Source organism: Ciconia boyciana, chromosome 1, assembly GCF_034638445.1.
Source record: "Ciconia boyciana chromosome 1, ASM3463844v1, whole genome shotgun sequence".
In the NCBI taxonomy this organism is placed as follows: domain Eukaryota; kingdom Metazoa; phylum Chordata; class Aves; order Ciconiiformes; family Ciconiidae; genus Ciconia; species Ciconia boyciana.
Window position 1 is genome coordinate 127,893,645 of NC_132934.1, and position 26,496 is coordinate 127,920,140.

The 26,496-nt window shown below is 37.0% G+C and overlaps 1 protein-coding gene across 1 annotated transcript in view; it reads left to right on the top strand.

Moving 5' to 3' along the window:
- Nucleotides 1–26,496, top strand: part of DMD (dystrophin) — a 1,150,282-nt gene that overhangs the window by 342,975 nt on the left and 780,811 nt on the right. The window contains exons 12-16 of the mRNA XM_072848384.1: nucleotides 459–578; nucleotides 10,271–10,372; nucleotides 10,477–10,584; nucleotides 19,221–19,400; nucleotides 25,222–25,397. Coding sequence (XP_072704485.1) covers nucleotides 459–578; nucleotides 10,271–10,372; nucleotides 10,477–10,584; nucleotides 19,221–19,400; nucleotides 25,222–25,397 — 686 coding nt within the window. The remainder of the gene's footprint in view (nucleotides 1–458; nucleotides 579–10,270; nucleotides 10,373–10,476; nucleotides 10,585–19,220; nucleotides 19,401–25,221; nucleotides 25,398–26,496) is intronic.

A 26,496-nucleotide genomic window follows, 5' to 3' on the forward strand; every position in this document is an offset into this window, starting at 1 on the left:
AAAAACTAAGCCATTTTTAATATGTTTATAACTTTTCAAAATTAAAATATTTTAATATGTTAACATGAAGTACAAAATCTAATCCAGTGGCTATTTAAAATTTGCAGGCTATTGGTATGTATACATGCTATACTGATATCTTTAAGTTGACTACATCAACTCAAAAAATGCTTTCTCAAGACAAATTTTCAGTCTGAAACATTGTATCAAGAGTTAGGACTTGTGAGTAACAGTAAGCTGTTTTTGTGAAAGGAATGGGAATCTGCCTAGTATGCTTATGTTAGCATGTATATGCTAAGGTAACAAAATAAATTAAAATTACTTAATATTGACAGCAATAGTATTATAAAGTTCTTATAGTTGGTTAGTTATGCATGTTAATCAGTCAGTGGGACTCCAAACCCACAGCACTTTCTTAATTTGCAACACATTTTCTAACACGTATGCTTTAATTATAGGCATTCCAAGAAGATTTGGAACAGGAACAAGTTAAGGTGAATTCTCTAACCCATATGGTAGTGGTGGTGGATGAAAACAGTGGAGACAGAGCTACTGCTGCACTGGAAGAGCAGCTTCAGGTAATGACTAAACTTCTGTCTCTCAGAGAAAAAGCTATCAGTGGCATTAAGTGTTAATAAGGTTGAAGAAGCATTGGGTGTATCTCAGGAGATATTTCTGAGGATGATCTTAAATATTTCTCTAGGATATGACTTTTGCATAGATGGATAAATGCATGTATTTTGGAGAAAAAACAAATATCTGAGAGTAACTTTCTTCTTGTTTTGTGATTCCTTCAGTATCGACCTGTTTTATCTATCCAAGGACAAGTGTTTGTCTTTTATTTCTTAACTGTATTTCATTAGTCCTGACAGAAGTAGCATGATTCTCTATTATAGTTAAGGAGAAGGATATTGCATGTAAGAATCTACACAATTCAGCAGAGTGTGAATTATTGAGAATGGGGGATTTTTCTTCTGATGGGAAACTTTTGGTATATGTGGTATATTTTGGTGTTACAGTAACATAAAGTGTCATTATCCACTGACAAGTTCTTAAAGGCTGTCGTGGTTTAGCCCCAGCCGGCAACTAAGCACCACGCAGCCACTTGCTCACTCCCCCATGGTGGGATAGGGGAGAGAATCAGAAGAGTAAAAGTGAGAAAACTCGAGAGTTGAGATAAAGACCGTTTAATAGGGAAAGCAAAAGCCGCGCACACAAGCAAAGCAAAGCAAGGAATTCATTCACCACTTCCCATGGGCAGGCAGGTGTTCAGCCATCTCCAGGAAAGCAGGGCTCCATCACGCGTAATGGTTACTTGGGAAGACAAACGCCATTACTCCAAATGTCCCCCCTTCCTTCTTCTTCCTCAGCTTTATATACCGAGCATGACATCATATGGTATGGAATAGCCCTTTAGTCAGTTTGGATCAACTATCCTGGCTCTGTCCCCTCCCAGTTTCTCCTGCACCTGGCAGAGCACGGGAAGCTGAAAAGTCCTTGACTAGTGCAGCAACAACTAAAACATCTCTGTATTATCAACACTGTTTTCAGCACAAATCAAAAACATAGCCCCATACCAGCCACTATAAAGAAAATTAACTCTATCTCAGCTGAAACCAGGACAAAGGCACATTCATTTTAAATAATGCCCAATATGTGTGTCTTTCAATGGCGATGATGGTCCCACAAAATTGAAATAGAACTTTTTAAAAATAAGCAAAACCAAAGAGTGAAAGTGTACAAGATCATATTTTTGTAGACAAATACTAGTTATCAAGAAATATTAAGAACATGCTGTTTTTTCTAAAACACTTTTTTGAGGAAGGTCATCATGTCTTTCCCATTAGTTTCTCATGGACATGTTTCCTAAGAAATGAAGGCAATCATCTCAGTCTGTCTTTAGTTTCATTTCTCTGTTTCAGTGTATATCCTCTTCAGTACTAGAATTGGGAGGAGTTAGCAGCAACATCCTTGCGATCCAAACCTGCTCTAAATTGCATTTTGACCCAAAGCCTAAACAATCAACAGACAAAAACTTCCATATATTCTATTTTCTAAGTAGAATTAGTTGAGCATCCTTAAAAGAATGACATATTGGAGATGTATTTGTGATAAAGCTAGCAGACAAGATGTTCTAAAAATTTGTCAAAGATTAGCTTTTATTATAAGAAAGTTTAGTATTTCACTCGCATCTTTAAAAAGCTGCTCTGACTATATTGTTTAAATTGCAATGCTCTTACTGTAACTTCTGAATGAACTGAAATGGATAATTAGTGTTGAGATACATTGATAGAAATCAAGAAGGAAACTTCTCTGTTGGTGGTCAGATCTCAGGGGTCACTGCTCAAGAAGTATGGCAGTACTACAACCAAGATTCCTTCTATTTTTCTCTTTCAGAAAGAAGAAAGTATTTTTCTTTCATTTTGCTTCATTGCCCAAGGAAATAAAAAGGTTTCTGGTTTTTGAATCATTAAAGCCCAAGGTTTCTCTAGAGAAGCTATCAGTACATTCAGCTGGAGGGTATAGCTGTAGCACAGGCAGATATCTGTGTGCTATCTTGAATCTAGCTAATTTGGGTACCAATACCAATAAATAAGTAATTAGTCTGGAATTTAGCGTAGATAGTACAGGTTTGGCTAAAACGCTGAGCACTGCCACTTCAAAAATAAGTCAGTTTTCTTTAATGCAACTTCTTAGTCACTCAGGGAGCACAACCCAACCAAGGTAACAACACAGTGTCTACTGATCTGTCAATTATTACTTCCTTTTAAATTCATCTTAAGAGTCAGAACTGTGGTGTATCTGCTCAAGACAGTCTCAGCCTTCCAGAATTTCTTGCCAGCTCCCTGTATTCTGTTCAGTGGAATAAAGCAGATCCCTTGCAAGCACATGGTTCCGGAAGCTAAACTAAACTAGGAAAATACCTTGAATGGAAGCAGAAGAAAAATGAAATGAAAGAGAAAAATGAATGGGAAAAGGCTCAACCAGGATATTATTCTATGTTGGCAAACAGTAGGTTCTTGCAAAGAGGCCTATGGTAAAGTATGACAAAAAAAGGGAAAATTATTAAAGGTATTTGATATTTCCTGCACTTCATGAATTAGAAGATGTACAACTGGGATTTTTTAATAGTGTGAAAAAACAAATGAAAGGTTGGTGGGTTATTGGACATTTAATCTAATTTCACATCTTCAGAAAGGTATCTGAACAATTAAGAGCACATCAGGTGATACAGCTGCATCCCCCTATTATGACACTGGTTGCAAAGGTACCATTTGTATCCCATGCAACTATGGCTGACCCATATTGGAATCCAACCTGAAACAGAATTCACACATTACTCTTAATACATTTACCCCTTCAAAGAAACATAAAAATGGCAAGTGTAACTGGAATACAGTGGAAACACACTTCTTGTAACCATACTAGTGGAGAAGGTGCCTGTTATTGGGATAAAGCGTGCCCAGCTATTACTGTCATTGAGAAAGAATATTCCTTGAAAGGTGCCAGTAAGGCAATTCCTGAGGCACCATACCCTGCAGCACAGGCATGCTCTGAGCAGAGCGCGGGGTGGCATGGAACGGTCCAGTTGCTGTTCAGTTCCCTCCTCGAATCACACTGTCTTAGAGAGGAATCTGAAAGAAAAGTTCAATAATCCCATTGCTCTGGAAGTCACAGAATGTGTAAGCAGTATTACAGATGTTAATAAAAACAAAATACAGCTATAGGGTTTAGGGTGTTAGGGAAGCGTGCAAACTTTCATACTTTTATGCCCAGGAGAACTGGGTTACCACAGTCCACCTACTATCCTAGCAAAATGTTACATTTCCTTTTTTGAGTGTACAGAAATACTGTTTGAATTATATTTTTTTTCCCCCACATCACTTGCAAACTGAATATAAGCATGGGAGATACGACGTGTTGGCAGGCACAACCGTTAGAGCATTTGACAAAAAGCACAATGGAACAAAGTTCAAAGCTTGATTATGTATCTGCCAGTCTGACTTTTAGAAGTAGAACAAAACAAGAGCATGCACTGTCAGGCAGAAGAGCTTAATAAGGCTGCTGAGTGAGATACTGGTCAGGATCAGATTTGGAAGAAAGTGAACAGTTATTGCTATGTAATAGTCAAGGCTGCATTTTCCAAGCAGCTGCAATTCAATTATGCCTTTCTTTTTGAAAAGGATTGAGATGGTGATTCCTGAAAAATTTTCATATATATAAATATATATGTATATAATGCATATATTTATGCGTGCATCTGTATAAAACGATGTTAAAAGTCATAAAAAGGTCATTTACAGATTTTAAAACTCTCAACAGGATGACAAGAATCTATACTGGCTTCAAATGAACACTGTAGAAGCTCTTAAGATTTATTGCATATGCCAAAAAAAAAAAAAAAAAAATCTATTTAAGAGACAGTTAATGGCCTAGAAGCCAAAAGCGTCCCCTGAAACAAATTATCCATAGAAAAGTTAACCTTGCTTGAAAAAAATAAAAGTAAACACAATTACAGTGCTTCTCGTGCAAATAGCTGTTGCCCTAAGGTAGTCAGAGATTACAGCTAGCCTAGGTGAGTGTGAATATTAAAACTTTTACATAGCATTGGTTACTTGACATAATGTGTGACATGTGAGGCTCTGTCTATTTATGCTGCTGCTGAGAATTGACTATTTAGACTTGTAACTCCTAGACCCCATTAGCTCAATCCAGAGCCTTACCAAAAAGGCAGCTGCTGGGTAAGGCTCAAATCTGTATTTAGTGCTGCAAAATCAGAGGACTATACCAGCAAATCTGTTGCAGTAGTCTGACTAGTTTCTCAGGAAAATGTGGGAAATTATCTGCAGCCCAGAGAAATGGCTGGATAACACACAAGCCCTGAAGGCAGGAAGTTTTTTCCCTAATTGTACCCAGCAGACAATAGGTCCCTTAAGGGCTCTTGTGAGCTAGCTCAAATTAGAGGCCTCCCCCAGGCTTCAGGGCTCAGGGTCTGTGCTGGAAAGAGATCTACATTAAGTGTATCAAATGCTTCTTGATGGCCTTTTCCCCTGCTGAGGGAAAGGAGCTGAGAGTATAATTTACACTGTCTATTATATATTCATATTATTCAGGGTACTCTGCTTTGATTGAAGGTGATGTATGGGTAGTTCTTGTAAAAATACATCAAAATAAGTGAGGAATGTTAAAGAACTACACACACTGTTTATTGCTACATGGGAGAAATTCTGAGAATGCGTTAAATATTTGTTTTTTAAAATTGATTTTGCATATAGACAAAGCTGTATTTCCACTATTTCTCATTACTTTAAGGAGTGGATAGCCTTACTTTATTAGAAAAGCATCTTTCAAAAAACCTCTTCTATTAGTTGCAGAGTTGAGGCATGTTATTTCACTTTTTATACATTCAATCCAGAGTTCCCAAGAGTTGCGTTGGTTTTACTCATTTTCTCCTGTTCTCATGTTTCCTTACTTTGACCTTTTTGCAGACTAGGAATATTTTATCTTCTGCTTTTTGTAGTCATAAGCAATATTCTTTCAGAGTCCTCTCAATACAAAAAAAAAAGTTTCTTTTACATGCAGATTACTCTGAAAATTCCAGCTAGGGCTGTAAAAAGAGGCATTTCAAGGGAGCAGGAAGGCATTTTACTTTTTACTCTGCATTCAGTCAGTTTCTCTGGAGACTTGTTTTCCCAGGTGTTGGGAGCAAAACCCTTGGTGCAGTCTGAGTTTCCAGGCATCACACAGGCTACTTACAGCATCGACTAGTATTTGATGTGAATAAAGAGGTAAAGTTGAGCACCATATGATTTAGCAGTCAATATCTACTTTATAAATAGACAGTCCTGACATGATATTTCTGACTTGAAACTTTGTGTCTTAAATCTATTCAACCAAACAGTATATCTTGGTGTCATGGTTGTTATGGTCTCTCATGAGAAATAACAGGTTTAAGGCAGGTCACAGGATCAACCCTTTTATCAGTGCAATTACTTAGTCATTTTACTTATTTTATTAAAATAAAATGTCTTGTCAAACTATTGAGACAAAAAAAAGGTAGGTTTTGTGGCTCTTTGAAATCATATGCTGAAAATAGTATTTTGTATTGACTCAGCAAAACTTTCATAGTATGCAAATCAATGCATTTCTTAGAGTAAATGCAGAGCCAGATATTTGATCTTGTACTCCTGAGTTTTTGGTGTTTTCTAGATGAGCAAACAAAAAATGTTTTTCAAGGTATATCATAGTGATAAAGGCAAGCTGATGAAGATGTTACTGCAGATGTTGAGAGCAAACTGTATTTCTTTATGAGGATTGTTAAGAAACATCAGCTGCTTGAATGTGAGATATTTAAAAATTACTCAGGTATGAGGATTTGTATAAAATACTTTTTATCACTCACAGACTTACTGCTTTATTTATAAAACATCACAAGAATGCAATATAATAGAAGTCTGAAATAAAAGTACCATAGACATAAAGACAGGGAAGTGAGTTTGAGGCTTAGTCTATGATTAGCATTACTTAAATTTTAGCAGTCAAATACAGTATGCTGACACATATGGAGAAATTAAGTAACTGAGAACATACGTGACAGTACACCTACGTGAGTGCTTGTTGCTATTGCTATCATAGACATCAAGGAAAATGATGGTTGTATACCAATGACCGGGACATTCATTATGTGTGATTACTTGATTTATGGGTGGGTATGTATGGTATGTATTCATACGGAACTGTGCTAAATTGCAGCTAGTGGTAGAAAAGGAGCCATGTAAGTGTAGTTTGAGTGATCCTAGGACTGAGTCTATAGCTCAAACCAGGCTGAACTTTTTAGATTTTCCTACTTCAAGTGTTTGATATGGTGCTGTTCTGTATGGGGTGATATACCTCAAATTAATTTTGGTTTGCTTCAAACTGTAATAGAGAATATTTAGGGTGTTCTCCTTGAAAAGAGTTTAGAAAAATAAATATTTATATTCTTTAACCAGTATTTGGGAAGTGATTAAAAAGAGAAGAATAAATCTAATCTGTTTAAATATGATTTTTCAGTTTATCTCAAATATATTATCCATCCCATGTAATTAATTTTTTATTTATTATGTAATAATAATTAATTAATATTAAATTAGTAATAAGTAGTTTGTTATTTGTTTGTGTAGATTAGTGTATGTTTCCACCAACTCCAAGTTTTCCTCTGCATCCATGCATGTATATATAAGTATATATCCATTACATAGGTTCCTTTGCAAGGTGGAGATATAAGAGCTTGCATAACTCATGGTGTTGCACACTTTAAGAATTAAATTTTCTTCAGAAAAATGTAGTCTATGAAAGTCCATTCATTCTTTTTTAGACATCCTGTTTGAACTAAACGTTTTTCTTGTCAAAGACCTTGTATTTGGCTTTTATGAGAATTCAAAATTTTGGGCAGGTGCGAACTATTGGTTAGATCTGTGCAGTGTAGTTTATTCTGATCTACACCTGCATTACCAATGGAGAGACCTCTGGTCATGAAAAGATTTTTCTAGAAAAATTAATCTACATCAGAGGTGCCAAAACCTTTGCTGCTTAACTTTGGGATGATTTATGAATCCTTCAGTAAAAACTGTAAATGTATTTCTAAAATGCAGTACATAATTAGTATCCATAAACTTCAGTGTAAATCAGGCACCAAAACAACCAAATATGATTTGCCTCACCATCTGTATATATAGAATTTTAGAAATTAAGAGTGTTTTCTCCTGTAATAGTGGGAAGAAAGGGCATATAGGGAAAATGAAGTACTTAGTCTTGGACCTTGTTAAAGAATAACAAGAAGCCACTTCTTGTGACTTCATTGAATCATGTAGAGTGTTTTTGAGTAGATAACTAATAATTATCCTGAATTGTGGGAATTACTAGGAAAGGTAGAGTCTCAGATCAGGGTTCAGATTAGAAGCATCTGAGCTATGAGGAAGGATAAGCTTATGATTTTTGAACTAGTAATTAGCAAGGAAAGCGGTCAAGGTAAAAAAAAAAAGTATATGAATTCATTTATATGAATAGAAAAAACTGAACAAGTGCTAGATATTGCAGATCTGCTAGGTTGTCTTCTGGGCTTGGGCAAAAACGAGGATGAGGGTGTTGAGACTGTCTTGAGCTAAACTGGAAATGTAAACAGATTCAGGATAAATGAAACTAAATATAAGTAATAATTCTGTTATATTAAGATTTTTAGTTTTTCAAATCAATGAAATCAGTCAAAATATAATTTTTTTGCAGAAAAGACGTTACTGAGTATGCATTATGTTATACGTACTATTTAGCCTGTGAGGCTAATAAATACTATTTATGAAATAATGATTTTTTTTATAAAAGGAAAAAAGTAATTAAAAAAATATTTTGATTAGCTGTGAATAATTATTTGTGAATAATTTTCTGCACTGTTCTAATTTGGCAATTTTATTTAATGATGAGTGGGTAAAATGAATGGGTAAAATATGTTGTACTCTATTTCCTGATAAGTTGAGGGCATATATAGTTCACCATCAAGTATTTCTTTCTGTTAATATTGACATTAGCTTTCTGAAATATTCACATTCAAAACCTGAACTTTTTTGTGTTTGCTTGAATTTGTGATCTTTGATCACATTATGTTTTATGGCAATCAAGCACTAACACAAAATGTGATTTTAATGTGAAAAGAAATCACATTCTTAGATTTGCAAAATTGCTTGGGTTTTGTCTAGATCTAATTAGGAAAGAAAGCGAATACCCATTACATAATTCCAAATATATACCAAAACCATGATCCTAATATTAAGCCTAAAAAAGGCAAACAAAACAAATTCCTCAAAACCTACTTTGTATTTAGGCAGTAAGTGACTGAAAAACAATACTTATCTGTATTACTGTGTAACATATTTGAGCTGTTTAAGAATTGACATGGTTTTAAATTAGCATTATTATGCTAGTTTATTAGAGATAGTTTTCATTTTTCTAAATTGAGCCAATATCTTATATAACTCAATGGCATGACAGCTGTTTGTTTAGTCTGCAAGATCCGTTATGGTTTTAGCTTTCACTAAGTGAAAAACATGGTATCTGCTGACTTTTTACTTTGACACAAAATTGGTAAAGCCACAAATTCAAATGGCATCCTGAAATTTTACCTTTCATTTCCTCAGCAGTGCAAAGTAAAATTCTTTCATTCCTGATAGAAAATACAGTTCTAATTTTAATCCCTTGGTTTTAAAAATCCGCCATTTGCATGCTACATTTTTGCTAAAATTACATTATAATGTATATGAAAAATATGTAAATATGAAAAATACGGAATCATAGAATATCTCAAGTTATAAGGGACCCATAGGAATCATCAAGTGAATAAATAAATATGAACAAAAGAAGAAACTATTTTTCCTTTTGTCAAGATGTGCTTTTGAAGTAGATGGAAAAATAAGAATGCAGTAGTATAAAATACCTTGCAGATTTTAGAAGGTTTTTTATTTGGGAGGAGCTGAATAATTTGCATATGATACTCAGGGGTAACTGTATCATTGTAAATTGTTTCAATAAAAGTTTTATAGCATGTCACACCATCACAGCAGTATTAAGTCTCATCCTCTGTCTTACGCATTTTTCAATAAAGGCTAGTAAGAAATTAAAAGCAAGTAATAATGCTGGATTTCAACTAAAATAAGGGAGAGAGAACAAGGTAGTGTTTTGTGTAATTTTAAAACATATATAGTAGCATTATGCTACAAATACCTGGGAAACCTCAGTGGGATTTGTGCTGGTGTGTTAGCTTATAAGGTAGGGGGTTTTTTTCCACTGCAATATTTTATAAGATGTAAGAACTTAGATCAACTGCACTGACAGTGCAACTTAAGAACCAGATACTTTTTTGCTTTGATCACATCTTTGGGCCACCATAATTATGTTTCAAGTAGTTATGCTTTGGGCATTGTGAAGTTTAAAAACTGAGGAGTTTTTTGAGAGCGTAGTACCAGAGACTTAATAGAAAACTGTGTCTTTAGATTAGTGTTAAAATTCTCTCTTTTTGGCTCTATTGCTTTTCCTATTCTCTCCATTTTGGTTTTATTTCAAATGGTGATAAGATCCATTTCAGTGTGGCATGCAACATATTTTAAGGGCTTAAGACTGTAAAAAGTGAATTATGGAAGTTTTCACAAAAATTTGTAATACCATAGGAAAATCAGATTGCCTTGTTAAAAAAAAAAAGTAAACAAATGGAAACCTCTGTTGTGTGTTTCTTTCTTTCCAGCACTTCGGAAACCGGTGGGCAGCCATCTGCAGATGGACAGAAGACCGATGGGTCCTTCTGCAAGATATTCTTCGTAAATGGCAGCACTTTGCAGAAGAGCAGGTGAGTAGTTTTAGCAGTTATAAATTGGAATGTTCTTCAAGAAACTGCACTAGGAAAGGCCTGACTGAAGCCTTGTCATTCTCTTCTCTCCAATTTTCTTTCAGTGCCTTTTTGATGCATGGCTTACTGAGAAGGAGGATGCTGTGAGCAAAATTCACACAACTGGCTTTAAAGATCAAAATGAAATACTGACCAATCTACGTAAATTAGCTGTATGTATTTTCATTCTCCTATTTTATGTTCAACTTCCTTATTCTTGAGTCTGAGCGCAGGTGGCTTTCTCCCACTCTCAGACAATATGGTTTAACAAAACGGCTGTTTCATGCTTTGGGAATGGATGTTGTCTCGTGGATAGAATAGGTTGCTCCATGGCCTTGCTGATAAAGGAACCAATAGGTACATATGTTTTCCTTGGTTGTCTCTTCAGTCAAAAGTTTATGAACTGAAATAGCATTTGGTTGTCTTAAAAATATGTATACTTTTATACTGAAAGTTTCTTTGTTGATACTATTGATGTATATACTGTGTGTAAGACTGAGTATATATGTATATGTACAAAGATATATGCATATGAGCAAGTACTTATCATACAGCAAAACCTGTTATACATTCCTTGAACTTGAAAAAGCTAGAGACTCAAAAGTTGCGAAATGCTGACATTAGTACTACTTTACAACTATATCTCAAGTGTATTTTGGGAATCTAGTTACATACATAAAATGCACCCTTTTCGACATGTCCTCTACCTCACTCTTCAGAAAATACTCTACTATGCATCATCTTTATGGAGGGAATGTAGGTCTGACTGGCCTAGAAAGATTCTGTGCCTGTAGAGGTGGAAAATATGTCACAGCCTAGACTTGCAAATGGTTTTATAGCATTAGGACCTTTGTAAAGAAAATGGTATGGTATGTGCTATTTTTGTATGTAACAATGACAGTTTATGCATTTAGAGGAAAGGAAACATTCATGTCCATGCTTTTGTTAAAATAGGTAAATTATTATTACTGTAAATAGGAACTTCATTGGTAATCTATTGTTTAAACAGAACTATTATTATTTGTTTTGTCAAATGGGGGGAAGTGTCCACAGCATTATTTCAAGACTTGGTTTTACAGTCTACATACTAGAATTTTCAGGCATCAGTGATTCTCAATTTATTATTAACTATTTGGTTATACAGTAGGCTCAACCTTAGATTTTTAAAAATTATTTTAGAATTGATGTCCTTCTCATCTTTCAGTATTAAAAGTAGAAACAAGTGGGATTTTGGTCAATAAAAATACCATGAAGTTTCTGAAGCTTAAGTAACTGTGATGTTTTTATTACTATATTTTATCTTCACATATACAAATGTATAAGGTTATAAGGTTTTTTTTAAAAAATCAGAATTCTTACAGCTTGATTGTTTAGTTCATAACTACCTTGCAGCTGGTCCACAATTAGTGGTAATGTCCCTGTTGATTCATAGAATGACTAAGAAGTTAATATTTGTTGCTTTTCTTTTTTCCAAATTTCAAGACCCCAGAGTATGATGGTTAACATAATCTTAAGACACTGTAATTATCATGTTACCACACCCTTTTTTTTTTTTCCTCCTTTTTCCCTCTGTAGATCTTTAGGGGCTAATAAAAACATATTTAGAAGCACAGACTTGGATTTTGATTAAAGATTACCTAGGATTAAGTCAACTTCTTTTTAAACGAAAGGAACTCTTCATGTAGTTAGTTCTCTGTGTATATGCTTCTTGGAAATTCTAGTAATCTAACGTGTAAGCAATCTTGAAGCTGACTTCAAGCCAGGCTTTTATTAATGCATAATGAATTAGAGGCAGCGCAGGATGCTTTAGAGTACCTTCATGAAGAAAAATTTATGGCAAGAAATTCAGATTTATTCAATAAATTAGTACTTGCGGATTTCAGCAAGTTGCTGGAGGAAATAGGAACTGAAATGTTTATCACAAATTGTGAAGTAGCAGCCTGTTAATGGTTTGAAAGTGTTAAGGGTAAGACCAGTTTGGTTACCTTTCAGAACTGCTTGGAAATATGATGTTAAGAAGGAAATACTTGGTTAATGAAATACATACACACTCTTATGAAGTTAATTATGTTGCCCACTTAAATTGTTAAGCATTACTCTCATGAAAGAATTGATGGTCTTTCATGAAACTGAATGCTTGAACACGAGAGTAAATAAAGTGATTCTTCCATCCCCCTGAACCTCAGCAAGAATTATGTCATCCTTGACAGAACAGGCAGAGTTTATTAATAGCAACTTAATCTTTTTTGCATGTGAATAACTTTGATGTTTTTAGAAACAGCTGATCCATAATGCAGTAGTTTAGTATGCATATTGGTATGCTGGAGAAACACTTCCTCTTTAGTGTCTTTGATTTGTAGCAGAAAAATATTTTCAACTTTTGGAATTTCTCTGTCAGGTTTTAGACCTGGTAGCACTCATCTCCGCATTCCAGTGAGTATGTATTTTTACCTTCACACAATGCCAAATTGTCAGGAGATTTACTATTTCAGTCTTCTCCGAATCATGGGGAATTTGTATCAATGCATTACCCACATGAAAATTCTTACCAGGGAATATATTCTTCCACTCGTGGACTGGCTTTTAGAAATAGGGAAAAATGAGATCATGGTATTCTGACCCTGACATGCAAATCATGCCTGTCTTTTGGCATATGTTATTTTGGCCATAGAGATGTGTTTGGATGTAGTAAAGGAGAAGCTGTCACGAAAAATTGCCTTTATAATTAGGCCAGCTTGTTCCAGAATTGTAAAGGTGAGTCTGTGAGGCAATAAACATACATTATTTTACTAATATAAAAATGTTTGTATTATTAACAAATGGTAGCTCAGTCCCTCAGTTGTCTAATCGTTCACAGCAGGAAATTACAGTATTAGTTTTTCCTGTTAGATCTTAAGAATTTTAGGTTTGATATCATGATACAGCATAAGAGCTTCCAGCCTATTTTTCCTATCTCTCTTATATGCACAACTTGGCAAGAATAAGGTCATGTTCTTTAGCCAGATTTCAGTCTCTTAAGCCTGAAGGAAATTTCTGAAGGTATTTTTTTAAACCATTTAGCATTATGACTGTTCATTTGAAATTCTACAATCCCTCCTACAAGGTCCTAAGCCTTCTAAAGTGCCTGAAGTGAAATAGATCTGTTGAAATGCTGTTCACAGTATGAAAAAAATGTTGACTCTTACATCACATTAATCATTACATCACATAGTAACAAATAGAAGGTAAAATAAGAAAGAGCAGCTGGTAGTTTTCATGCATATTTGCAGTTCAGGATACTTCTGAAGAAGTCAGGATTTAACTACTGCTTGCTGATGCAGAAATACATCAGTCTCTTCTCCACAGTAATTTTATCTCATGTTTCTCAAGTGGGAGGAAATACACTGTTAATTATAGTTAAGACAGGATTTCTGATAGTAAGCACTATTACTGCTTAAAAGTAAGCTTTCATTTACCAACATTTGTTAAACTGGTAGTTGGTATGCATATATTTTCACACAGTAATGACGATTTGGAGTAAGCAGAAAGATTGAGATTGTTCCTGAAGCAAAATCTCCGTACATGGATTCCTGTTTTAGGATTGCTGGAAGATTTTTGCAGCCCAAATTCTGATTATTTGACTTAGTAGAAACAATCATGTATTTCCCCAAAATTTGATCCTTCTAATGATTTGACTGCAGGCTCACCATTATTAACAAATATTAGTTCTCTCTAGATTCTTTCTCAGATGTGATTCTCCCAAACTGGGAGAAGGAGGCAAGTTAAACATTCTAAATAAAACTATGTCAATTAAACTTTGATATTCAATTTGGTGTCAGAACACTCTAATGTGTGGAGGTTGGGATACGCTCTGGGCAGTGGAAGACAAAATGTTTTGAAATTTAACAGAAGAAGATTCAGGATGTCCCAGAGGTTATGATGGTGGCTTAGCCTTGGCTAGCCATGAGGTGCCACTCTCTCACTCCCCTTCCTCGGCAAGGCAGGGGCAGAAAATAAGATGAAAAGCTCATTGATCGAGATGAGGACAGAGAGATCACTCAGTAATTACTGTCACAGACAAAACAGACTTGACTTGGGGAAGATTAATTTAATTTATTGCCAACCAAATCAGAGTAGGATAATGAGAAATAAGAACAATCTTAGAACACCTTCCCCCCATCCCTCCCTTCTTCCCAGGTTCAACTGCACTCATAACTTCTCTACCTCCTCCCCCTGAGTGACACAGGGGAACGGGGAACGGGGGTTGTGGTCAGTTCATAACGCTTTGTCTCTGCTGCAACTTCCTCTTCACACTGTTTCTCTGCTCCAGCGTGGGGTCCCAACCACGGGATACAGTCCTTCATGAACTGCTGCAACATGTGTCCTTCCCACAGGCTGCAGTTTTTCATGAACTGCTCCAGCATGGGTCCTTTCCATGGGGTGCAGTCCTTCAGGAACAGACTGCTCCAGTCTAGGTCCCCTGCAGGGCCACAGGTCCTGCCAGAAAACCTTCTCCAGCATGGGCTCCTCTCTGCAGGGCCACAGGTCCTGCCAGAAAACCTTCTCCAGCATGGGCCCCTCTCCACAGGGCCACAGCTCCTTCCAGGAGCCTGTTCCAGCATGGGGTCTCCGCAGGGTCACAGCTTCCTTCAGGCACATCCACCTGGTGTGGGGGTCCTTCGTGGGCTGCAGAGGGACAACCTGCATCACCGTGGTCTTCGCCATGGGCTGCAGGGGAATCTCTGCTCCAGCATCTGGAGCACCTCGCCCCCTGCTTCTTATCTGACCTCGGTGTCTGCAGGGCTGTTTCTCTCACATTTTTCTCACTCCTCTCTCTCACAGCTGCTGTGCAGTGTTTTTTACCCTTTCTTAATGGTATTTTCACAGAGGCACCACCGGAGTCACTGATGGGCTGAGCTTTGGGCAACAGTGGGTCTGTTTTGGAGCCATCTGGAACTGGTTCTATCTGTCATGGGGGCAGCCCCTGGTGTCTTCTCACAGAAGTCACCCTTGCAGCCCCCCTGCAGCCAAAATCTTGCCATGTAAACCCAGTACAGATTCTGTCCCTCTTTTTCCCTCAGCTTTAGCAGTCACAGTTTCGTTGTTACTGAAATGAATTGGTAAAATATGTTTTTGGTCAGTGTAGCAATTTACCCAGTTCTAACGTTGTGTTAAAGCTGATATCAAGGAAGTTAGATGACTTATTAATTTATATACTGGAACCATAATATCTATTTGTAAGAATTTTTGTTCAGATAAAACTGGCTTTTGCAAGAATTTTTTTGTTTTTTAATAATCTCAAATGGCTTGTTTCAGGGGATTCATTCAGTATTTGTATGTGAAAATTCATCTCCTGTGTCATTAACTCTCTTCTGGGATCTACTTAGTCTGAAGGTCAGAAAAACTGTTTAGGCTTTACTACTTTGTGCGTGTATTAATACTGACTTTTCTTCATTTTTTTCCTGATGTTGATGTGTAGTTGCTCTAGTTCTAAAAAATATTTCCTTAGAACAACTTTTTTTTAATTTTATTTCCACCTACCATTTATTCATTGTCACTGTAATTGTCTCTGAATTCTTACACAAGGTGAAGGGTGACATAGAGCATGGACTAAGCTGGAGGATGTGATGCACTGAGTATGTAGAACATAAGTGGACAGACTGAGGTGAAATTTTACTGTCATTTATGGCACAGGCTTGATAGGTGGTTTTCATGTCCTGTGCCTAAGTTTTGCAGTCTGTAAAATGAATGTGATGGTGTTCCTCTTTTCCGTAAAACATGTTGAGATCTACTGCAAAGGTATACAAGATCTAGGTCGATATATTTATAGTAAATATTCCATTAATACAGAGTTAAATCTTCTCTTGCTTAACTTAATGCAAACTTCTTAACTTATTAAAAGTGATAAATTAGATATTACACCATTTTTTACTGGAATAAATCTCTTAGCAGCCAAACAATTACTTTACAGCGGATGTTGCTGATTAGAATATTACAATGAGCAAAGAAAGGTTTTGGTGATGTTTAAGGAAAAGAAAAACAGCAATAATTGAAAACGTGAAAACAAAAAAACAACTAGTAGAAGCACATTACCAACAAATAAGGAAACCACTTTATAATGTTCAAATATTGGAGTTTACAGTATGCCCTCGACAGAAGTTATGACTGAGTTATTTGATAATTAATTTCATAAAGCAAACAGTACCATTTATTCTCTTGCAGATTGGTAAAATGCATATTTTGTTGCTAGCTCATTAGTATTTTAGGTCTATTCTTGTACTGGAAAAAAAAACAAAAACAAAACCAAAAAACTAGAGCATATTATTGGTTACTGTAGCACATTGACAGGTTTTCAGTAAGGAAATGTGAAAACAGAATCCCCCAGTATATTTTTGCAGCTATTACAAAAGCATATTAGGTAGTAGTGAGCACTACCTTTGACACAGAAAGTGTTAGCATCCTTCTCTTTCTAGCGTTTCACTTACTGATTGTGCTCCATTTATCTGGGACTGATGCTTGTTTTGGGTTTGCATGGCAAGGTTTTGGTAGCAGGGAGGACTACAGGGGTGGCTTCTGTGAGAAGCTGCCAGAAGCTTCCCCCATGTCCGATAGAGCCAGTGCCAGCCGGCTCCAAGACAGACCCGCCGCTGGCCAAGGCCGAGCCAGTCAGCGATGGTGGTAGTGCCTCTGGGATAACATATTTAAGAAGGGGGAAAAAAAACCCTGTGCAACTGCAGCTGGGAGAGAAGAGTGAGAATATGTGAGAGGAACAGCTCTGCAGACACCAAGGTCGGTGAAGAAGGAGGGGAGGAGGTGCTCCAGGCTCCGGAGCAGAGATTCCCCTGCAGCCCGTGGTGAAGATCATGGTGAGGCAGGCTGTCCCCCTGCAGCCCATGGAGGCCTACGGTGGAGCAGATATCCACCTGCAGCCCATGGATGACCCCATGCCGGTGCAGGTGGATGTGCCTGAGGCAGGCTGTGACCCCGTGGGAAGCCCACGCTGCAGCAGGCTCCTGGCAGGGCCTGTGGACCCGTGGAGAGAGGAGCCCACGCTGGAGCAGGTTTGCTGGCAGGACCTGTGACCCTGTGGAGGACCCACGCTGGAGCAGTCTGTGCCTGAAGGACTGCACCCCGTGGAAAGGACCCACGCTGGAGCAGTTCATGAAGAACTGCAGCCCATGGGAAGGACTCACGTTGGAGCAGTTAATGGAGGACTGTCTCCCATGGGAGGGACCCCACGCTGGAGCAGGGGAAGAGTGCGCAGAGTCCTGCCCCTGAGGAGGAAGGAGCGGCAGAGACAACGTGTGATGAACTGACCGCAACCCCCATTCCCCATCCCCCTGCGCTGCTGGGGAGGAGGAGGTAGAGAAATCGGGAGTAAAGTTAAGCTTGGGAAGAAGGGAGAGGTGGGGGGAAGGTGTTTTAAGATTTAGTTTTTATTTTCTCATTACCTTATTCTGAATTGATAGGTAATAAATTAAACTAATTTCCCGAAGTTGAGTCTGTTTTGCCTGTGACGGTAATTGGTGAACTCTCCCTGCCCTTATCTTGACCCACGAGCCTTTCGCTGTATTTTCTCTCCCCTGTCCAGCTGAGGAGGGGAGTGATAGAGTGGCTTTGGTGGGCACCTGTATCTAACATTAGTAATTATGATATTTCAAACCACATCTGAATAGAAAGAGTACTGATTACAAAGACTATGAATCTTTCGTTTACTGAGCTGTATTTTAGATTACAGTTTTGGATGATATGGCTACAGGAAAGCATATGTAGACTAAAGTCTGTTGTCTAAATATTTGTTTAATTGTCCCTTTCATGCTTTGGGGATTAGATTGCAATCCTCAACTGCATAAAGAGTTCAAAATTTGGCCATGGTTAGCACAGATTAGGGTGTAGAGAATGAATGCTTAAGGTATGAAAAGCAATGGAGTAAACCAGTAGAGGCATTAAAAAATAAACCCAGGTGAGAACTAGAGCTATGGATGACTCTTGGATCTGTGAAGAGCTTACTTCATAGAGAGGTTTGCATGTATAGATCTCAGGAGTTTCAAGATCCCTTGGCAGTTTACTGCAGTTGAGATGTGAAGACTGACGATTTCTCCTCTTCTGTTAGCATCCATGGGTTCAAGCTGTATGGTGGCTTGCAGAGCGCAGAGGTTGTACATGGGAGTTTCCAGGCTCCCAGCTGCAGGGCCCTTTCCTTGGCACACTCAGCAGAGCTCCTGGGGTTCCCAAGGCTTCCCCGTTCCCTGGGAGCCTACTGCCGTGTAACCAGAGCCTGCCGAGATCCGAGGAAGATGAGAAATACATGATTCTTCATACTGCTAAAACCAAACTTATTTTCTTTGAGCTTTTTTTTTTTCATCCTGGTTTGGGGTCAAATATTATTTTTCTTGAAAACAGTTTTTTTCCAGTGAGTTTTAATATGCAATATATGACAAAGTATAACAAAACTTTAAAGAAACATTGTTTGAAATGTTGATATAGTTGTTAACATTAGTGCAGTTTTAAGGTTATTAATGTCACACAGCTGTTAGCTTTTTGATTTATGTCACCACCTGAGGCATGCTGTGATGTCTGGAGTTGCTCCACCTGTCATGTTATATTGCTTTGTGAAGTGCAATGTGTCCATTCCACTATGTCAGTTCTGCCAGCAGTTTTTACAGTAACAACAGCATGGAAGTATAGGAGTTTGTATGAAATACCCTTACCCATTTTCAGTTCTTTATGATGCTCTCTTTAGGATATTTCTTGGTTTTTTGGTTTGGATTGTTTTGGTTTTTCTTCCTGTATGAATTAGTGTTCTTCCTGCTGTTACTTTGTTTAACAGATCCTGAAAGGAGATCTAGAAATGAAAAAGCAAATGATGGGTAAGCTGAAGTCGCTCAGCCAAGACCTCCTTGTAGCTGTGAAAAATAAAGCAGTGGCTCAAAAGCTGGAAAGTCGTCTTGAAAATTTTGCCCAGCGCTGGGATAGCCTTGTGCAAAAGGTGGAGAGCAATTCTAAACAGGTTTGTTAAAACCATCCTTTTGTCAGTTGGTGACAGTCAAATTCTTTGCCAGTCAAATGCTTGAAGTGGTTTTGGTGCTGTTTGTCATATTGTTTTAAATTTTTTCCTGCATGATTGCTTAAGACATATTTTCTTTTTAGGACAGCATAATACACCTGTAATATAACTTTCCAGAATTTTATTTATCTCTTTAGTTTCTGATCTCTCTTTATAATGTTGATTACTTTCTTGGGTTGTTAACTATGTTTTCAGGGATTATACAATCCATAATGAAAATACTTTTTCCAGTTAATTTATTTTTAATCTATAATAGTTGGTCACTTCAAATGCACTGTTTTTATGGCTGTCTCTGTGGAATAGCACTTAGTCTGAAATTAGTGTAAGAATTGTTTGCTAGTTAAAGAGAAATTATTTTTATTTCTTTTCAACAGTGAAAGTTTATAGTAGATTACTGTTTTACTTCTGCTTATGTTATGCTGATTTACAGATTAAAAAGAGAGTCCATAAAAAAAGAAGTTTCTTGGAAAAATAAAGAAATCAATCCATACCTGTAGCCAAAAAGCCAATGAAAAAATAATATAATCCACTATTATTTTGCTCAGCACCTTTATGTTGACCGTAATATATTAAAAAAGAAAATGGGGTTTTAAAGTTTCACATTTTTTTAAACCAGATAATGAAAATCAGTGCTCTGGTGTAGTACTGAAAACATATCCATTTATTTTTCCTAGCCATCTGTCAGCATCTCTTTCTTACTGGATTTAAACCCAAATCAGCTCACTTTTTTCCATTCCATTATCTCATTAATATTAAGTTATTTTTGTGCTATTATTGTATGACTGGTGAAATGGAAATGGACATTAAGACTTTTTAAAGATAACACAGAGCAGAATGTTACTGCATGCACCTCTGTCCTGTCTGTAGAGGGCCTCTCATAGTTCTGGTCAGTTTGATTCAATTCCCTTGACCATGCTGCACTTTTTTGTTGCTATATACTAATGCCTCTACCAACTTATGTTTGGGTAATTAAATGAAAGCTGCTATAGTTCCTGTAGTGATCTGAATACCTCTCCATAACCTTGCTTCCAACTCATACCTTAATCTTTTAGTTTGCTCTGTGATACAGTTTCTTGTGTAGCTGAAGCTGGAAAAATGAGTTTGGGAGAACAGAAGAGAAGAAAATGGGGAAAGGGTACAATTTCACTTAGTAACAGAAGGCAAAACCAGTTTGTGCTACATAGCATTTATAACAGTTTAAAATTTGATATAACTCTTGTATATTTGCTGCAGGAAACCTGTCGTTTCAATGCAGAGGAAAATCCAGAGATGCATTTTTAATTTGGGATGGCTAGGGTCATATGATTTGAAGACGTCAGTAAGTCACTCCAAAGTGTTCAAGAGTTATTTAGATTGTTGATCGATCCTAAAATCAGATACTAGTTTAGAAAATGAAACTTAGATTATAGAAAAGATAGCCTCCTCATGAAGTGAGCAATCCTGAGGCTGTACATCCATACATCATAGAGCAGCACAGGTGGGAGATGCTTTGGATTCCCAAGACAGTGTAACTGTCTTATCATAGCAGCACACTTCAGCTGATAAGGTTTTCCTCCAAGGAGAAGCTACTTTGCTTGGCACAGAGTTGGTATGCTGTTGTGGGCATGTTGTTTCAAATTCTGGAGACATTGCACATTCAGTGCTAACTGAAGGACCGCTTCCTAAAACACTGTTACACAGTTTAGATGTGTCCTCTCTGAAATACTGATGGTGTGCTTTTTGCCACGTGTTTCTATCTAGGCAGGGCAGGTAATGTTAGTGGGGTTTATACATTTATTCATTACAGAGCTCATTGACACATTTAGACTGCAAGAAAAAAATGCCTCTAAAAGATCTAATTATTCTCTCTAATCATGAACTGCGGAGGAGGGGAGTTGGAATAGGGTAACAAATACATCATTTTTCAATAAAATCTATCAGAAAATGCACATTTTATTTGTCAAACTTAGATATTGACTTCAAAATGAACTCTATTCCATTCATTAATAATTCTCATAGTACCTTCATAATTTCATTTTTGTCATTAGTTATTTCCCCTCCCTCTCTTACTAAAGTGTCACTAAATGATTAACTTGTTAACAAAATAAGAAATTAAATGGAAGAGACAACCTCAGCCTCAGTTCAAAGCTGCTTCTCCAGCTAGACATAGGAAGCAGTTATACATCCCAAAGGAAAAGTGCAGAAAGTAGAATGTGAGTCCTCCGACATTTAACTGAATTCATTACTGCTGAATTTAAGCATCTAGTCTGAACTCATGGCTGAAGCTTCTGCTTCATGAAGCATCTGCTTCATGAGTGGATGGCAAGGGTGAGAAAGAGAGATACCTTTTAAAAAGCAGTTTGTCCTCATCATAAAAATGTCAACTGTCCTTCGTTGACGACACAGTGGAAACAAAGACAAGGACAACTTGTTTAGACTGGATGCATAACTTTTAAAAACTCTAAACCCACCTTTGGTGAGTTCATTATACTTCACTAGATTGTACTGAAAACCTTCCCAAACTAAAGAAAACACCATTCCTCATCTGAACTTCCCCACTCACATACATACATTTCATCAAAGAGCAGATGACAGCTCCAAAAGTGAGTGTTAAGGAAAATTATGAGTTTAGCAGGACTGAGGGCACTTCCAAAGGCAGTAATAAATGATGGCATTAAAGGTAGGCTGCAGTATAAAAGAGAAATAAAATGACATAAAACTACTGAAGTGCTATACGCACATTGTACATACATTTGCCTGTAGAGGATGAAAAGGAAGATTTAAATTTGTCCACTCTTAAAGAGATGAGTTTTAACATATTTCTAAGATGAGCTTGCTGATGTGAAACTTCAGGCAAGCATTGTATTTTGAAAGCCTTTTAATGTGCAGCCTTGGGAGTCACCTTAGCACTTTCCATATGATTTTCTAGTGGGTTAAAGGCCTGGACTGTATCACCCCTTCTCAGATTCATAATCGTTTGTTGGGAACTTAGAGGGATGAGGAAACTATACTGTCATTATTTGGACAGTCTTTGAATAATACATGAAACACACCACTTCAGTGATTAGATTTAAGAGGTGGTTTGTTGTGTTGTTTTTTTTTTTTCCCGGGGAAGCTAATAAAAGCTTCTACTTTTTTGGTAGTTCCTTGAATTTTTAAGGATTTTCCTTTACCCTCTAAAGTGTGTGCACTCTTTAAATGTGAACCAACTTCATCTTGCAGAGTTACATTGCAGTGTAATCTCCAGTACCTTTTAGTCTTACCCAGTCTCTAATTAGAATGATTTTGAACTTCAAATTCACATCTCCATTCTCCTTTTGAAGTATATAGTATTTAACCTCCACTCCTATTGATTAAGCATGAAAAATACTTCTTTAATGTTTTGACATGTAAATCATTACCCCCCACAGCATCGTGACTTGACTGCTCTGAGCATATGATAATTGCACTGCCTGCTTTTGAAGCACAGTTCCCAGTCACCAGCTGAAACTATTACTCCTGTATAATTGGTAGTATGCTACAGGTGATTCCTGCAGCACCCTAGCTGTGGTTTATTCTGTTTTACACCTTCTTCACTGTAAACTGTACCCTGGTATTGATTGGCAAAAGGAAATGACAGGATATGACCTCGGGTGTCAGAAACATCATCCTATCATTAATTTTTTGATAAAACTGAGTGTAATAAGAATTTTGTGAGAAGAGGAAAGGGAGATTGTATCCAAAATTGTATATAAGCAATTATTTGGAGTGTTCTTAGCTATAGAGTCAACCCAGGGAAAGATGACATCAGGTGTTATCCTCAAATTTCATAGAACCCTAGACCTCAGAAGCTTTAATTTGCTTTTTCTTTCTGTCCCAAAGTAAAATTAATTAAAAATAAAATTGAAAAGAATGCTGTATGAAGTTTTAATAAAACTATATGGAAACATTTCCTTATTATTGTCATGATATCTGTGGTTGAAAATATCAAAGTCAATACATCTTGTTGAGAGAACTAAAACAAGAGTATTAATACATAATATTGTAGTGATTTAAAAAGTCAACTGGGTGTTTTTCTCTTCCAAAAATTTATGTAGTTCATACATTAGCTAAGTCCCTGCAGTTCACAAGCAGCTTACTCCAATTGACATAATTAATCCAGAGATTAAAAAAAAAATTCTGCTTTGAATCTTAATTTTTTATCTTCTAAGTAGTCCAGATTCTGCTCTAAAGCCTAGACAGCTGGTCATTTCTAAAGGGGGAAGCATAGCAGTGAGCTGAGTGCTTTAAGAAAGATTGCCAAAATTACAGTGGTAATGGACTTTCCTACTCATCACTTTTACTGGCCGACTGGATAAAGAGCAGGAAGACTTTTTTGTTTTGAAGACCATGTGACAAATTTGGCAATGTTGGCAGGAACTTGGTTTTTTTCCAAGGTTTTTTTAGCTTTATTGGTGTTGCCTGCTGAGAATAGGCTGGTTGCTAGCAGTATCCCCCTTTCCTTGTCACTCTGTTTTTTCAATATAAGAAAGTATTGTTAGGAAAGGAGTTACACTTAATTACCTGGTATGCCTCTTCTCCATTGTTTATAGAAACACTAACACTCAATAACTAAGGTAACTCAATACTCTTATGGAGTTTCTGGTGCAAGAACTAATAGATTATTTATGTATATGTATGTAGTTTCATGGAATTTTAGATACTGGGATTCCTGTCACTGAATTGGAAAGTCTTTCTAATTCTTGCACACTGGCAATAAGCAAAGAAGCAGGGCTCTTCTGGTGCACAGCTTTTCCTGCTCCTGGTATAACTTCTTTTTTATTTTCCATTTCACTGCCCCTAAACTGTGAGGTGGTCATTGCAGCTGTAACTAGAGCATTTTGACAAATGAGCCATCATCTGACAGTACCAAAAAAAGAAGTGACCCATTTCTCATGACCCATTTCTCATCTTAAGGGACTTAAGAACCGCTGCCCATGTTTAAGTGGGAAGTTCGTAGTTTGGTGTTAAATGGAAACAAATATAAACGGACAGTACATGTCCAATCAGTGTCTTTCAAACAAATATGAGCAGAAAATATTTCTCATTATTCCTTTTTTTTATGCAGCTGAACTGTATGAAGGTTTTGTTTCTATATTACCAGGCAAAGTTAAATGCATTAGATTGGTAGTGTTTACAGTGTTACATATTATGTGTATTAGTATCTGTTATGACCCCTTAACATTAGATTTTAATTATGGAATAACACTGATGCAAATTAATTTGCCTTCTAGTGCGTGTTTTCTAATTTAAGATTTCCTGACAGAAAGCTAACTGCCCTTTTGTGCAAGTAGGTTGTGATGAATTACATTCTAGTTTGAAAATTATTATAAATGGTAAAAAAAACCAATTGGTAATTTAGTGCCATTACCAAGCCTTTATTACTTCTCAAGGAATAAATCTTCAGAATGGAGGCAGAGTAACATACAGCAATAGTAACATTTTATATATTTGCTATCATTTAATTCCCTCATAAAACTGACCATTTAATTCTGTTCTTCATTCAGCATGATTTAGAGGCAGACATAAGTTCATTCTGTTTAGGATCTTTTCTGATTTTGATATTGACTTTTGCAGATATCTTGTTCACACAGCATGAGTCAGATAAAACAATTTGATTTGAGTTGCCTATAGTGTTATTTTTTTTCTGAAGGTCAGCCTATGATCAGATGGGAGCAGTTTCTCATTATTTTCTGTTGCTAATCCAAACGGTCTTTACTGAAGTCTTTCAAACAATGTGTGACCTCTGTTTTAATACTTCTCACAGATTTCGCAGGCTGCCACTACCACTCAGACATCACTAACACAGACAACTGTAATGGAAACTGTAACTATGGTGACCACAAGAGAACAAATCCTGGTTAAGCATGCTAAAGAGGAACTCCCACCACCTCCACCCCACAAAAAGAGGCAACTCCTTGTGGATTCAGAAATTAGGAAGAGGTGAGAATCATTAAGAGATGGAGAGAGAATACTGACAGAGTTTGCATGAGAATGCAAAAATAGTCATTTGACTGCAATAGCTTGCTGTATACTTTTTTGAGATTAAAATTATATTTCTGTTCCCTATTAAGGTACTGATTGATTATTATCTTTCTTTACTCAGGATGAGTTGTGGGGGTTTTTGTGCTTCTAGTCCAACTATTTTGCAGTATAGAATGTTAATCATTACGTCAATACCATTGTGATAGTAATTATAGTCAGTAGAAGTCCTTATGTATGTCATTGTGGAGGTCCCACTTGACTGTAGTCTTGAAACTTGAAGGACAAGAAGCATTCCATTAGTTCTCAGCTTTTTACATTCTTTAAAAAGAATTCTTTAATAGAATACTAGTAGTGCAGGTATTGCCTGGTTTCTAAAGTTCAAGCTGTATCTTTCTGGCTTGTAGGTAAGCAGTAGAAGTAACAGTTCTGCAGAGGCAGAGTTAATATTTGGTGAAACGTGCAGTATCATTGTTTTCAGATTTTTTCCTGTGTAACTCCAAGTACAAGGGACAAGGGATTTTAGACTAATACTGAACACTTATTAAAGTCACAAGAAAAATTTCTGATGAGTTTAAATAGAATTGGCTCAAGCACTAAATTTCTGAATAAGATGCTAAGAAGCTAGACTTCAAACACTCATTGTAATGTTTCTTTTGATGTCATGGTTTAACCCCAACTGGCAACTAAGCACCACACAGCCACTCGCTCACTCCCCCCCCAGGCCCCGGTGGGATGGCGGAGAGAATCGGAAGAATAAAAGGGAGAAAACTCGTGGGTTGAGATAAAGACAGTTTAATAGGGAAAGAAAAAGCTGCGCACACAAGCAAAACAAAACAAGGAATTCATTCACTGCTTCCCATCGGCAGGCAGGTGTTCAGCCATCTCCAGGAGAGCAGGGCTCCATCATGCATAATGGTTACTTGGGAAGACAAAACACCATTAACTCTGAACGTTCCCTGCTTCCTTCTTCTTCCCCCAGCTTTATATGCTGAGCGTGACGCCATGTGGTCTGGGATATCCCTTTGGTCAGTTGGGGTCAGCTGTCTCGGCTGTGTCC